The sequence below is a fragment of the Theobroma cacao genome, chromosome 9 (genome assembly GCF_000208745.1).
Source record: "Theobroma cacao cultivar B97-61/B2 chromosome 9, Criollo_cocoa_genome_V2, whole genome shotgun sequence".
Taxonomy (NCBI): domain Eukaryota; kingdom Viridiplantae; phylum Streptophyta; class Magnoliopsida; order Malvales; family Malvaceae; genus Theobroma; species Theobroma cacao.
This window is the reverse complement of record NC_030858.1, coordinates 25618576-25634218: the sequence shown is the minus strand read 5'-3', so window position 1 is coordinate 25634218 and position 15643 is coordinate 25618576. Positions and strand designations below refer to the sequence as shown.

At 34.1% G+C, this 15643-nt stretch overlaps 1 protein-coding gene across 1 annotated transcript; it reads left to right on the top strand.

Moving 5' to 3' along the window:
* Nucleotides 4116-6101, top strand: LOC18589661 (peroxidase 15). The gene is made up of 4 exons (XM_018128135.1): nt 4116-4411; nt 4733-4918; nt 5011-5179; nt 5299-6101. Exons 1-4 carry the CDS (start codon nt 4187-4189, stop codon nt 5757-5759), a joined length of 1041 nt encoding a protein of 346 aa, XP_017983624.1. The 5' UTR covers nt 4116-4186; the 3' UTR covers nt 5760-6101.

Below are 15643 nucleotides of genomic sequence, written 5' to 3'. Positions count from 1 at the left end.
TAGTGAAATTAAAAATTAAAGCCCAATAGGATAATCTAAAAATGGTACCGTTCATGGAACGGGCGTCCTAGGGGTGCTAATCCTTCCCCGGGCGTAACCGTACTCCCGAACCTAGATCAAAAAAAAATCACAGATCGGTTTAAGGTTCTTTTCGGTGGGCTTAAAATTAATTTAAGTTTTCATCGATTAGAATCGAGTCATTAGGTGGCCAATCACACCTAGTAAAAAAGATTGGTGGCGACTCCTAGTTTAAATTTTTTAGTGAGTTTTTCACGTTCGCGTCTGGCGGTCGGGTTCCCGGACCCACACATTACGACACAAACTGAACACGAATAATTATTCGTGTCAGCATTTGAAATACGTACATGGATATATTTGATAACTGTGCAACATGATACGACAGGACTAACATGTTTATTAAAAGTGTCTAAATTTTTTATACGACACGGTTAATAAATACAATTAATATAATTTTTTCCTAACACGATTAACACGTTTAACTTAAAATATTTACAATTAAATATAATTTTATTATTTAAAATTTAAAATCAATAATTATAAAAACAGTTATAACAAAATATAATAACATCAAATATAATAAAATTTAACATAAATAACATGTATAAAATTCATTATCATATTAATAAATTCATAATTGACATTAAAAATGTTACTTATACACATTTAAACATGATAACGCGATTAACACAATTAATTAAACGTGTAAACTGTGTCTGACACGATTAAGATACGAAATTTTTGTATTTTAATCATGTCAACACGATTAAGATATAAAACATGATAAGGCTAAACTTAAATCTGTTTAACTTTATATCTTCTCGTGTTGTGTTTAAAATTATCAAGGTTAGTTTCATGATAACAATTTATATAGCAATATGGTCACGAATTTCTCTCTCAAAACCTCTCTCTCTCTCTCTCTCTCTCTCTCTCTCTCTCCAGCTCTCGCTCTCTCTCTCTCTCTCTCTCTCTCTCTATATATAAATATATATATATATATTATACTTTTCATAAAGGTTGAGAAAAAGTTTGATTTTAGTATATTTTATAATAAAATTTTAATATTATTTTGAAAATTATTTTATAATGTTTTTTAATGACAAAATTTTTAAAAAAAAAAGTTAAATACTCTTTTCATTTCAAATTGAATACTTGAAACATTGAATCGGTCACGATCCAGTCCATTAATTTAAAACTTGATGTATTAAGAAATGAGATGTGAGAAGTAGGGTGACGTTTGAATTGATTAAAAAATCTCCCCCTTATAGGGGTGCAGTGTATGCAGAGTAGCATGCGCGAGAGTGCATGGTCTAGAAGCAATTTTCTTTTTGAGCCTCAAGCTAGAAATTTGATTGGTTGTTGTAAAGTAAAGATGTTTTAGAAACTTATCTGATAACGTTAGATAGGAATAGGACCACATCATTCATGCACCATTCTTAAAGGTCCTTTTCTTGTTTCTCCCAGCATCGCTTTTTCCCAAACATTTTCCAAAGCATCCAAGCACGTGTAAGCTACTAAACGTGTCTCATTTTCGCCTCTCACCTAACCCGATCACAATCTTTGAAAGTTGAACTGCATTTGGCAGTCGTCTTTAATACTCTGCACTAGCTTGGAGACCCATTATGTCCTACAATTAGACACTAATAATTATTCCCATCAGCAGCCTCGTGGGACACATTTCGAGCTTTCTTCGAATCTTCCTTGGACAAGTTGGGTGTGTTAGGGGGAATAGTTAATTATAAGATCAGTTGAGGCCAAAACTCTGCCGCTGGTTCATTAAACTAATGGATTGGTAGAGCTTCTCGAGGATAGCTTTTCATGCTAGTCAATGGCCCCTAGGCTTTCATAAAATTACAAACTACTTAAGAACGGACTGAAGATTTGTTTGTTTCCATAAAATTAGTTGCTAGTAGCTCGGTTAACTTTCTCTTTTGCATCAAAAGAAAAGGAATTCTAGCAAGAGCAAATAGTAATTTAATTCGTTTGTGTCAAGTACTATGTCTATATCTTCTTCTGAGTTTGTGAAATTGGACATAAAATTTAAATAAAAATCTATATATTTTCTTTTCAAATTTATTAGTAAAAATAACTTATGTGTTTGGTATCATTGACTTGGTTTTGACTTAATTCATGCTCGAAATTATTTCCTCAAATCAGTACGTGATCCTGATTTATATTTATTCAAGGAGTATAATAGCAGTAAACAACCTTATCTAAGGTTTTTTTTTTTTTTGACACATGTTTAGAAAATTATTTTTTTTATTTCCACAGGCATTCAAAAATTTCACATGATAATATTTATTTTAAGTTATTTGTGTCACATGACAATTTTATCGCAGCTAACAAAAAGAATTTATGGTGTTAAAATTTTCATTTAAACAATAGCTCAATTGATTATATATAATTTATTAATAGCTCATTTAATAGATTTAATTAAGTATAAAAATTTATTTTAAATTTTAACTTTACAACTTCAAGTGTGCATGATCTACAAATATTTAAAAACTTAACTAATTAGTTCCTTCGATTTTGAACGAATGCAATATGATGAATGAGGAAGCTAAAGTGAAGCATGTATTTTTTTTAGTTGGATAATTGTAGATACTTGATTTTGATTAATATTTATTTTTTAAAAAATTATTTTATAGTATAATATTTTATAAAGAATAATCAAAACAATCATTACAAGTGAAGCATTACTTCATACAGAACAATTAGAACAAGTGAAATGTTACTTCATGCGGAATAACCACTTCACACAGATGGTAGTGAAAGCAACTCAGAATAAGTAGCAAAGTTCACAAATACTTTCATCTTGAAATGCTCTGGAGAGTTTGACTTAGTGACTTAGATATAGAGGTAGTTAAGAAGTCTTCCTTTTAACCTTTTTTTGAAATACAAGTGTTTTCATCTCTTACCATGTTCTTGTGTGCCTATTCACATGCACCTTCTTCTCTTGTACCTATTCACGTACAGCTTCTTTTCTTGTGCCTTTTCACGTATACCTCTTTTCTATTACTTTTTACTTGAGAACAAATCTTATTATACTTAATTACTTCAATGGTCACATAATAGATTTCTAACCGTTATTTGACATTAACTCTTAGTAACAGTTATCCAACATTAAAGCTCTTTTTAATAATATCATTCATTATTTGCATTAAAATCTTTTCTTATAACCGCCACTCTTTACACTATATGTAGAGCCTTAATAATTCATTTGGTTTTCTCTTCTCCTCAGAGCTAACACATTCTCTTTTAGAACTTCTCTCTCTAAATTCCTTTTCTAATTCTCTTTTTATTATTTTTCATCTGTCTGGACAGTCAATATTTCATAAACTATTCCAATTTACCTCTTTATTGCCATCGACACATCCTTTAATTGTTTGCAACACTTCTTCTCTCAATCACAAGAATCCCTTTACAATAATTAAAGTGAAATTTACAACGTTTTTTTTGGAGGGCATATGATTTTAGTTACATAATAAGTTAAAAGGTAAATTCCCTTCCATTTCATAAGATGTCCTTGTTACTATCAAATAGACAAGCATTAAGAGTAAAAAATGTTAAAACTTCAAGAATAATGATGGGACTGCTTTAATTATTTAGTTTCTGAGAATAGAAATGAAAACTACTACTAATTAAAAGATCCCGACAATTTAATCATGAACAAATTACAAATTATTTTGTTGAACGCGCATCAGTAAAAAGAATAGATATTGAATTTTTGGGTTATACATTCAAACCAATACATACTCATTATTAATGCAATGCTATATATATATATATATATACCTATAGAAAGAATGAAAGTCCACATGTTTGAAGTTAAGTGCAACTTAGTTAGAAAACAAAATCTTTTGCAGTAGATATTTTATTTAAATGGATGTGAAGCCTTGACTTTCATAAATAGTGTGAGAATTAATTGCGTAAAATCCAAGGAAATTACTTGCTAACCGACAAGAATATAGTAATTGCGAATATTTGATATATCTATATGAACCGGACCCAACTTTATGTTCCATCAACACCGTATAATTAGACTTTCAAAGATAAAGCTTATTGCCGAACCCCCCATTGTCCTCCTATAAATAGGAGTCACAAATTACTCTCTCAATCAAACGTCAAAGAAAAATATAATTTAGGAGTCTTTCTTTAGGGATAGCAAATGCCTGAGAAAATGCATTGTTTTCAATATATAGTAGCTCTTCTTTTCTGTGCAGTTTTACTTGAGGGATCATCGTCCAATGGCCAACTTAGCCCATCATTTTACGATGAAGCATGTCCAAATGCGACAAGCATCGTCCGACAAGTACTTGAGAACGCTGCGCTGTCAGATCCTCGGATTGGTGCCAGTCTTATCAGGCTTCACTTCCATGATTGCTTTGTTCAAGTAACAACTAAAACCTTCTTTGACATCTTTTTAGTTTTGTTTGATTTCCCGTTCCCCTGTCATGAAAAAATGCAATATAGAAATTAGTAAAAGGAGCATTAGTCATACTCATATTCCTTTTCTGTTGCTTTGTTCCGAAGTACTGGCAATTTGGTCAGTTGCTCTTCATTTGCTCAACAGGTCAAATTTCTGGCAATTAAGTATTTACCATTTGAGAACCTTAACAATGATATATCGATCACAAGGACCGGTCTGACTCTGACATTCTAAGGCTCCTAGCATCAACGCCTTGAATAACGTTTAGTTGGCCTCCTATTTCAGGGATGTGATGGATCAATTTTGTTGGACGATCCTGTGAACGGAGAGAAAGAAGCTCTTCCGAATAATAATTCAGCAAGGGGTTTTGAAGTTGTTGATGCCATGAAGGCAGCATTGGAGAGTGCTTGCCCCAACACAGTTTCCTGCGCTGATATTCTCGCCATTGCATCTGAAGAATCTGTCTGCCTAGTAATTTAGCAACCCCTCTGTTTATCCTTTTTCCTTTTCCTTTTTATATCTCTCTTCAAGCATCTTTGTCTAAAATTAGCTCATCGTTGCAGGCAGGCGGTCCTTCATGGGCAGTTCCGTTAGGAAGAAGGGATGGCTTAACAGCAAATCGAACACTTGCCAACGCAAACTTACCAGCTTTTTTTGAACCTCTTGATATAATCAAATCCAAGTTTAGAGCCGTGGGGCTTGACACTAGCACTGATGTAGTAGCGTTGTCCGGTAATCTTTCTTTACTTGCTCGAATATTGTTACTGACCAAAGTAATATGAGGTAGCACATGGTCATGGAACTTGTTGGACTTTATTTGACAAGGTTTGGCATGCAATTTTTCATTTCAGGTGGTCACACATTTGGCCGGGCTCAGTGTTCCACTTTTACCGCTCGACTGTACAACTTTACAGGCGTGGGAGATACCGATCCGAACCTGAACACTACATACTTGGAAAAACTACGCCAAATATGCCCTCAGGGTGGAAATGGTAGTGTTTTGGCAGATCTTGATCCCACGACACCTGATGGTTTCGACAATAACTACTTCACTAATCTCCAAGTTCATAAAGGCCTGCTTCAAAGTGATCAAGAGCTGTTTTCGACTGAGGGTGCTGATACCATTGAAATTGTGAACAGGTTTAGTGCTAATCAAACAGCCTTCTTTGAAAGCTTTGTGGAATCTATGATCAGGATGGGAAATATCAGCCTGTTAACCGGTACGGACGGAGAAATCAGATCGAATTGCCGCGTGGTGAATGCAGCCACGATCAGATCGGGTTCAGATGTTGCTCTTGTGAGCTCCATATAAATTGTATATGAAGTTCAAGGCCAAGAAACAAATGGCGTGTGCGTGTGCGTGTGCGTGTGCGTGTGCGTGTGCAACTCTAAATAAGTACAAGTGATCCACAGATATTTATTTACTTCAATTATGTGTAGCTGAAAGAAATCATAAACATAATCCTGTTGTCTGGTTTGAATTTGCCGTGTTGAGTGGGAAGTATGTCCTTTTTCTCTTCCTGATTTTTACTTTTTCTTTCTTTCCTGATATTTGAGAAGGTGGACAATTTTGAGATTTTTCTTTGGTTTTTTCATGTTCATTGGTCCATTGTTCTTTGGTTTATTAGTGAACTTATTTGTTTGGTTTATTTTATTTTATTAGTTTTTATTTGGATTAGGTGAGGTTTATTTCTTCATGGGCTTGAAATTTAGGTTTGTGATGATAATGATATTGTATGTATTATAAATCAATGAGTTCGGTATAAAGATATGTTAAGTTATTTTAAGTATTTTATTAATTAATAAAAGTTTTTTATTTTTATATTTTTAATTTCATTATTAATTAATATGATAAATTTTATAGAATTAAAAATGTTTTGTAAAGGAAATTATAAAGTGTTATAATTTTGATATCTCTATTACATCAAAGTATTATTCCCAAATGTTCTTAGTCAATGCTTTATGGAGTTTTGTCATTAGTCGAGAGACCGACACATAGTTATATTTCTCATTTTTAAAGTGAACAATTGATCTCATAGATTGAACTATGATAATTCTTGAACTACCATGTGATTGCTTGTTATAAGAATATGTTCACTGAATATGATTCACCACTACCAAAATCTCGGGCTTCACTAACAAAAAATTCTGTTGACAATGCTCAACAATCTGTTGCTATTCCATAACACCAACGAAAATGCCGATTGAAAAATCCATCGACATGTGGTCAGAAATAACCTCATCGGTAATGTCCACAGATAGGACTACTCCTGCTTGCTTTTGGCCTTGGCTGCTTAGAGACATCCCTTTAGTTCGTCTTAGAGAATAGAATTCATTGAGGGCGTTACGACGATATACGAGAGGAATGGAGAAAAACTCATGATTGGTGTGGAGGGGAAGATCTGTTTATGATATAGTTCAAGAAAAAGTCGTCTCATTTCCTTACTTCTTCGTTCTTTCTAATTTATTCACTTCAGGGCTGGTTCTGAACGCCGCGTAACATCATCTTCAACCAACCTCCGCCGTACGTACCTTTCGATGCGGCCACTAAAGAATTGCTTATACACTAAACAGCTGCTTATATACGCTTACTAAAAGACTTGCTTTTATTCATTCATTAGGCCAGCGTGAAACTAAGAAAGAAAGATGTGCCTAAGGCGGCATGCAAGTAGGTCTGTCGTCCTTCTAAAAGAAATAGCATTTTGTCGGAATACATCCTGTCTTCTCGATGACCTTTCTAGGACTTCTTTTTTGTTAATGCCGATCCTACTAAGAGCTTCAACACGCCTAGACCTCGCTATGGAGATATGCTAAGTCTCTTACCACCCTTTACGTTTACCCCTCCGCCAATCCTTGTTGTATGCAAGCCCATTTTATAAGTAAAACCCCCTGATTCTGGTTCTTCCTTTGTTATGAAAATGGTTTGACACGTAAAAGCAGATCTTACTCGGCTTAAAAGATCTTGCGGCAGAAGTACTTGAGTTCACGTGTGACAGTCTCTTCACTCTTCTCTTTCTTTTGTCCTGGTAGGAAGTATCCTAACTCTTATCCAGGGCGAAAGCTTATTCACTCCCTTGTCAGTGCAGAGATATTCGCAGCCTTTCCCTATCTTACTAATAATAAAAAAAAAAGGGTTGGCTTTTCGCTTAGTTGATTACTGAAGAAGGCTCTTGTCTCGATTCAATCCCCTCCCACTCACACGAGTTCTTCTATTGAAGGGGTTCCCCTTCTTCTATGTGAGGTGGGGCGTACGTAAGAGCGGAACCTAGATAGAACGCGGAGCTGCAACCAACGGAAAAAAACGGAGCAGATTTGACTCGGCACAACCTAACGAGACATCCACAATACCAATGATCTGGGGAATCTTTGCGGAGCGGTTTCTCTGCATCAGGCACTACGAGAAAAAGAAGTTGAGTCTATTTTTTCCTTCCAGATACTGATGGTAGATAATGAGCTTCTTCTTTTTGGTTTTCCAATCACCAATTGTCTAAAAGATGATAAGTGACGAATCTCCATATACATCAATCTTCTTGATTCTTAAGTCGAGGGCGTTTCAAGCGGTAGAAGCCGGTGGAAAGAAAACAGACAGTTAAACGAAGGCTTGGTCTTGTGACTTTTTTCCCTATTCCAAATCCACTCCTCACTAGCTTCTACAGACTCAACTCAGGGGGCCAGTCTGGTGGTATCATCGGATTACGGGTCACTAGCTTTTTAGCAGCGATTAGTAGACTTTCAGTGAAGCTGCTCCTAGGCTCGCAAGCAAGGGCGGATAATAACTAAATAGACTTTTGGGGTGCTAAGATCCAAAGTCGAGAGGGAAACAGCCCAGATCGTACGCCTTCCTTCATTCACGAATCATCTGTAGTTTGAGTCCCCTAACTCCTTACTGGCGCATCAGCAACTCTTTTAGAGTCGCAAACACACAACCACCGCTTACGCCGACAACAACATATTCTCTAGCAAAAGAAAGCACTGACCTAGACTAGACAAGCCTCAATTTGACCTCTATTTCTCGGTGGACCTCCACACTTTGGCGGTTTGGCCCCTGACTCTAACTCTATTTTATGATCAACTGCCCGTCGCAAAGGCAGTCTCTTCGGCAACTCTGTTGGTGTAACAGATTATGAAAAGATAAACTCTCATTTTAACCTATTCTTTCCAACAAAGTAACAACGGAATCAAGATCTGGCACAGAGGCAACACCTCAATACATATATTGATAAAGACAAAAAAAGGGCAAGACAGAGTCCAATGAATAAAGACCCTCAGACCAAGGCAGAATAAGAGCATTAGAGCCACGCACGGGCTGTAGGGCCGATCCCATATCCCTAAGGAATAAAACCTTTAGACTTTCAGTATGAAACTGACTTACTAAACTTGCAGTAAAGTAATCAATCCCTCATTCGCCCTACTATCCTACAGAGCAATTCAGAAATAACCTCATCAGTAATGTCCACTCTATCGATGACGGAATAATCCATCGAAATATTCTTAAGTCGATGCCGTTTCAAGCAATAGAAGCCGGTCGAAAGAAAATAGACAGTTAAACGAAGGCTTGGTCTTGTGACTTTTTTCCCTATTCCAAATCCACTCCTCACTAGCTTCTACAGACTCAACTCAGGGGGCCAGTCTGGTGGTATCATCGGATTACGGGTCACTAGCTTTTTAGCAGTGATTAGTAGACTTTCAGTGAAGCTGCTCCTAGGCTCGCAAGCAAGGGCGGATAATAACTAAATAGACTTTTGGGGTGCTAAGATCCAAAGTCGAGAGGGAAACAGCCCAGATCGTACGCCTTCCTTCATTCACGAATCATCTGTAGTTTGAGTCCCCTAACTCCTTACTAGCGCATCAACAACTCTTTTAGAGTCGCAAACACACAACCACCGCTTACGCCGACAACAACATATTCTCTAGCAAAAGAAAGCACTGACCTAGACTAGACAAGCCTCAATTTGACCTCTACTTCTGGGTGGACCTCCACACTTTGGCGGTTTGGCCCCCGACTCTAACTCTATTTTATGATCAACTGCCCGTCGCAGAGGCAGTCTCTTCGGCAACTCTGGTGGTGTAACAGATTATGAAAAGATAAACTCTCATTTTAACCTATTCTTTCCAACAAAGTAACAACAGAATCAAGATCTGGCACAGAGGCAACACCTCAATACATATATTGATAAAGACAAAAAAAGGGCAAGATAGAGTCCAATGAATAAAGACCCTCAGACCAAGGCAGAATAGGAGCATTAGAGCCACGCACGGGCCGTAGGGCCGATCCCATATCCCTAAGGAATAAAACCTTTAGACTTTCAGTATGAAACTGACTTACTAAGCTTGCAGTAAAGTAATCAATCCCTCATTCGCCCTACTATCCTACAGAGCAATTCAGAAATAACCTCATCGGTAATGTCCACTCTATCGATGACGGAATAATCCATCGAAATATTCTTTGACGGTATATCCCCTCGACAGATTCTATTGGTGAAATATTAAATCCGTTAGTGATACAACAATTTTGTCATAAAATTTCATTGGTAAATCACCGACCAAATTACTAACGGAATAACCGACAAATTGAATGCAAACTTCATCATCATATTCTATGGGTAAAAAGTGTGAATCCGTCGATAAATTCTGTTCGTATTTTTTAAAAAAAAAATTCAATATCTTATAATGATAAAGAATTAAAAACTAAACAATAGAAATATGTAAGAGAAATAATTGTAAATATTACAAATATGAAAAAAATATTTTATTAATGAATAAAAACATGAATTCAAATTGTATTATTTTTATTACAATCAATTACAAATAAAAAGGAAAACACATACAAGTATATGATTAATACAAATGAACTGCTGACCACTTTGATGAAGAATATAAATAGACTATTGACCAAATCACGCAATTGACGATCTATTGGATGTTAAACTCGAACTTATGTGGAAAAGTTCCTTCGGCAGAAACACTAATTTTGAAAAGAAAAAAGACAACTTGTGTTCTACAACATAATTTGTTCGGTTTTGTTTGTCTTTTTTGCATTTAAAGATTTCAATACTAACATCTCCTATATTCTATATGGACATGACCTACCTACCCTAGATTATTTAGCAAATAGGTAATTCACAGCATTAATATATATGCTCAACCCTTACTTTCTAAATAATCTCGAGCAACATAGTCAACTCCATTAAATATACAAGTGATGAAGTGTGCTATACTCACTGAAGGGGAGCTCGGATAATCCATGAACCTGACTAACATACCTAATGCCGTAAACTGGTACACTGCAATAAATATTGCATTGCCGACAACTCATATATTCTATTGACCTAACCAACTAAACTAAATTAAATTCAATTTAAGGTTGGTTGGGTAGGTCCTTGGAATATCCGAATGACAAGTTTCACTTTACTCCCTACACACAAAAAAATGACAAATTTTAAGTAGTCCTTAATTTTCTTACTAGTAGGAAATCAATTTCAACAAAAACTTAAGCATCACACATTAACAATCTATGCCACTAACAACTAACATGACCATGGATACATGAATTAAAATGAAACACCGAAGGTCTGAAATGATTTTCAATAGACATTTATGGAGAGAAGCTACCTAGTACCACAGAGTATTGAGCTTTAAAAGTCAAGAATCATTTAAAGAGATTGATCTTTTTAGATATTGTGTTTACTGTCTCAATAATGTGAGTTTATATTCCTTTATTGTTTTATGCTTTATGTTTTCCAATTGACTTTAATTCTTTTTTTATTTCTAATTTACAAAAGTGTTCTGTTATAGTAGTTAGCTTCTCCTCACAAATGTCTAATGAAAACCATTTCAGTGCTTGGATTTTTCATGTTTACATGTTCAAGATAATGAGAGTTGCTAATTGACATAGATTAATAGTAGTAGAGTAGCATAGACTAGAGAGCATTGAATCGTTTATTCCTAAATGCCTTCTAAGATATTTGCAACCTTACAATCCATGAGGCATTTAATTTAATTATAATCTTAGAAGGCATCCAGGATCAAATGGTTAATTATAATCTCATCTCGCTGCTGCTGCTAATTAATTTATTAATATATATATTAATTTAATTTTTTGTAAACTAAATAACATTACTCATTTAATTACATTTTATTTAATCAATTAAACTATTTAAGCAAGTTAGTAATACATTAACTAATTTAATTATTATTTTTTAAATTAAATATTATTACATATTTAATTAATTGTTTTTTTAAATATGCAATTTATTGCTAAATGCTAAAGCTTAAAATCGGTTTGGACTTAGGGATTACAAAATAAATAAATACAAAGTAGAAGAATGCATAATTAAAATATAACCCCTAGGAGCTTTGGACTCGAAAGTAGGATGTCTGAGTATCAATACGTCCAAGAAAGGATAAATTTCGTATAAAGTGAGCGTAAATATTCTGCCCGAACCTAAGCTTTTTCCAACCTTACTTTTAGGTTGTCCAAATACAAAAGCCTCTCTCAGCTTTAAGGGTTATAGTTGATATCCGCCCTTGTCAAAATTCTATCTGAACTAACCTTTAGAGATATTTTCAACTACTTTTCGCCCTGTCATAATTCTGTCTGAACTAGGTTCGCCTAATAAAACTTCTGCTCGAACCAATCTTTGTCTAGCCTTATTCAACCAGGTTGTCCAAATATTTATAACCATAATTGTCTGAGTCAAATTATTCCCAACCTATTTAAAGCACTCTTCTCTTTTACACATTCCTTCAACTTATGTCTGAACACCCCACATCTTTCCTATTAATTCTGTCTAAGCTTAACAATCTTAAAGAGAAGCTTATCCAAACTGTGATCTAATCAAACCTTGAAGCGTATCCAACCACATCAATTGCCAGGTGGAGTCTTGTGAAATTTGAAATGATCAATCAGAGTCCTATTATGCTTCAACTACATGCACCTTAATGAACCGTTTAAATCCTACCACACTTAGGTAGGGATGTAACCATGTAAGGTACCTACTAATTGTTAGCTTTAAAATTATTGTAGTTTTGACTATAACAAAATTATTTGATTTGTTTGAACATTATTTGAGCGATCCTTGACAAGTTCTTGAAATAATTTAACTCCCATACATTTGTTCTTATATAGTTACAAACTTAACTCTTGAAGTTATTGAACTATATCTATAAGCTTGTATGACTTAGGTGTATAAGTGCTTATGATTCTCATTCATTAAAGTTTGATTTAAAGATTAAAGAAAAATCTAGATGCACTCATTAAGGGAAAGTTTTGAATACCTTTTTTAATGATGACAAAAAATGAGAGAAAAAAGACTAAGTTTAGAGTTTGATAGGTCTTCATGTTTAATTTATGTGTGTGATGCTCAGTTATGGTTTTGTTGAATATTATGTGCTAGTTAATATGGATATTCAATATTTCTTGCTTAGCTACTGTGGATATTATAAATATTTCATTGTAAATCTTTAAAAAAAAAACTAGATGCATTAACTAAGGGAGAGTAACTCATTATGCATAAAGATTTGAAGCATTCATATTGAACATAGACATTGCACTCTGAATCTAGGAGTGCTTTATCATTATCAAAAATAAAAGGAAGAGAACATTGACTCTTTGTGTTTTTTATTATAACAAAACATTCTCATTCATTGTTGTTTAATTATATTATTTAAGTGTGTAGGAGAAAGCTTAAATTCATTAATATATTTGGTATTTGAAAGCAAGTCAAGATGCTTGTTCAGTTACAAGATGGGTTAATTGGTTAAACAAGCAAAGAAGAAAAAGCTTTAACAAAGACAGATTAGTCTTAACTAATTAACACAAATCTTTAATCAATTAAAGCAATTTTGGGTGTTGCATTAAAGACAGACAAAAAGGTATTAACTGGTTAACATAAGGTTTAATCAGTTAAGCGGATGTTGGATGCAAAACAGAAGCCTTTTAATCAGTTAAAGGAAAAGACTTAATTGGCTAAAGGTCAAGGTTAAAGTGTCAAGAAGCACCAAAATTCAAATTCAAAATATTGATGACCGTCCAAGGCATCAAACCAAGAGATTTAAAGTTGAAGAATTCTCAATTGGTTGAAGCCCATTTTAATCAATTAACGATGAATGGAGATAAGCTTTAATCAATTAAAAAGAGTATTAATCTGTTGAAAGAAGGCTGGCCAAAAAGAGTGCTTTGAAGGTGCTTGAAAACAAAAAGTTATTAATCAGCTAAAGTTGTCGTTAATTGGTTAACATAGAGAAGCAGTGTACAAGTTAGAGAAGACTTAATCGATTAAAGCCTTCCATTAACCAGTTAATGAAGCACTGTCTGCACATTTGAATTTAAGCACAAAAAGATAAAATAACGGCCAAAAATAGCTAGTTTCTGTCTCCAAAGGCCAAAGTATTTTTCAAATATTTAAGGCCTCTCTAACAATAAAAAATCATAGAAAGAACCTATTCAAAGTGATTTTCAGCTTAGAAGATCAAAAACCTTCTCTTTACACTTGTATTTCACTCTCATCCTTTCAAAAAGTGTTTGAGCTTAACTTTATACATCTTAGATCAGTTAGGTGATCAATTGTACTTCATCTTTTCTCTATTTCTTGATTACTTAGAGTGTGAGAGACATTCTAAAAAGTAGATCAAGCTTGGGTTAACTTGGTTGTTGTTGTAGGTTCTATCTTAACCTTAGAAAAGTTAGTTTTGGGTTCTGGTTGATCTAAGGAAAAACCACTATTAAAGGTTGTGACTGTGCCTATGAAAAGCCATTGTAAAAGCTTTGTGGAAGCTTGGGAATTCCACTAATTTAGTCTTTGTTTTGAATTTTCTCAAGTGCATAAAGCTTCGTGAAAATGAATTGCACAAGGATGGCTAGGTGCAAATGTTTACTAAACATGCTGCAATACTTTGGGCATAACTTGCTCTACAAAAGATTGATGAGATTCTTGGACCACTAGAAAACTGACAGGAAGAGCCAACTTGTATGTTTATTACTTTTTTCAATTCTAATCAGATCATAATCAAAAACCTTGTAGAAGCCGGAGAATTGTAGCAGTCTGCACAAGGGGAAACTAGATGACGTAGTGCCGTGGCCTCAGAATCTTAAAGCCATAGCACCAAAACTTCAGTAGCATGGGACAACAATTGTCCAAAGGAGATAGTGCCTGGCACCAGCTACCCAGCACCGCAGCACTTTGAGTTTTTTCTGCACTTCGAGTTTTATCTTTTTAGGGCTTTTTGAGGGATTATATACAGGCCTTTGCAAGCAAAAGCATTAGAGAACGACTGAGCGATAGCATTTTTAGAGAAAAAGAGTGGTTTCACACAAGAGCTAACGAGAAGAAAACAAAAGAATTGAAGATTGGATTCAACAGAAAACTGTTTCTCACTTTAGTTTTGTTATCTTTCTCTTTCTTTTGCTAAAACATGAATTGTTTCAATGAAATCATGTTGCTTGCTTCAGTTATCATGAGCTAAACTATTTTTCTAAGATTGTGGTGGATTTCAACATGTAATTTAAATATTTGTTTCTCTTTTATTTACTATGAATGGGTATCGTTATGTTTTTTTCAAATTTGTTCGTGAAGCTTTTGATTGTCTAGCCAACAATTGAATGATTTGTAAATCTAAATGAGACTCGATAGAGTGATTTTAGATTAGACTAAGTTTAGAATAGTATATGTTCACATCACTTAGAGAATAGGTGATCTGATTCGTAATTAGGATAGACATATGCCTAAACGACATACATAGTCAAATTAGAACACTAACTTAATGAACCATATTTAATTGATTACTATAGACATATAGTGATATAATTAAATTAGGTATTTGTACAAGCATTTTGATGGAGACTTGTGCATAGGTTTGGATTCTAGGTTAGCAAAAACACTCGTGAATATAAATATTTAGAGAAACGAATATCAGATGAAATATTGAATGAATCCATAATCCTAAATTTTAATCTATTGGCTCTCTAGTGAATTTTTAGTTTTTGTTAATAAGTTTAATGTATGATTGAATTTAGTTGTAATTGATTTTCTACAAAATTGAGTTACTCATATAAGATTAATTGGCATAATTTTAGTACTTAATGAAAAATTAGAAACAAATCCCTGTGAGATACAATTATGGACTTATTGTCTATATTACTTGTTCAATACGTATACTTGTATATACTAAACCGATAACTATAACTCAGACCCTAAC

Coding starts and splice junctions, on each gene's coding strand:
- LOC18589661 (XM_018128135.1), top strand. CDS start 4,187: ATGCCTGAGAAAATGCATTGTTTTCAATATATAGTAGCTCTTCTTTTC. Junction 4,919..5,010: donor CTGAAGAATCTGTCTGCCTA/GTAATTTAGCAA, acceptor TCATCGTTGCAG/GCAGGCGGTCCTTCATGGGC. Junction 5,180..5,298: donor TGATGTAGTAGCGTTGTCCG/GTAATCTTTCTT, acceptor TTTTCATTTCAG/GTGGTCACACATTTGGCCGG.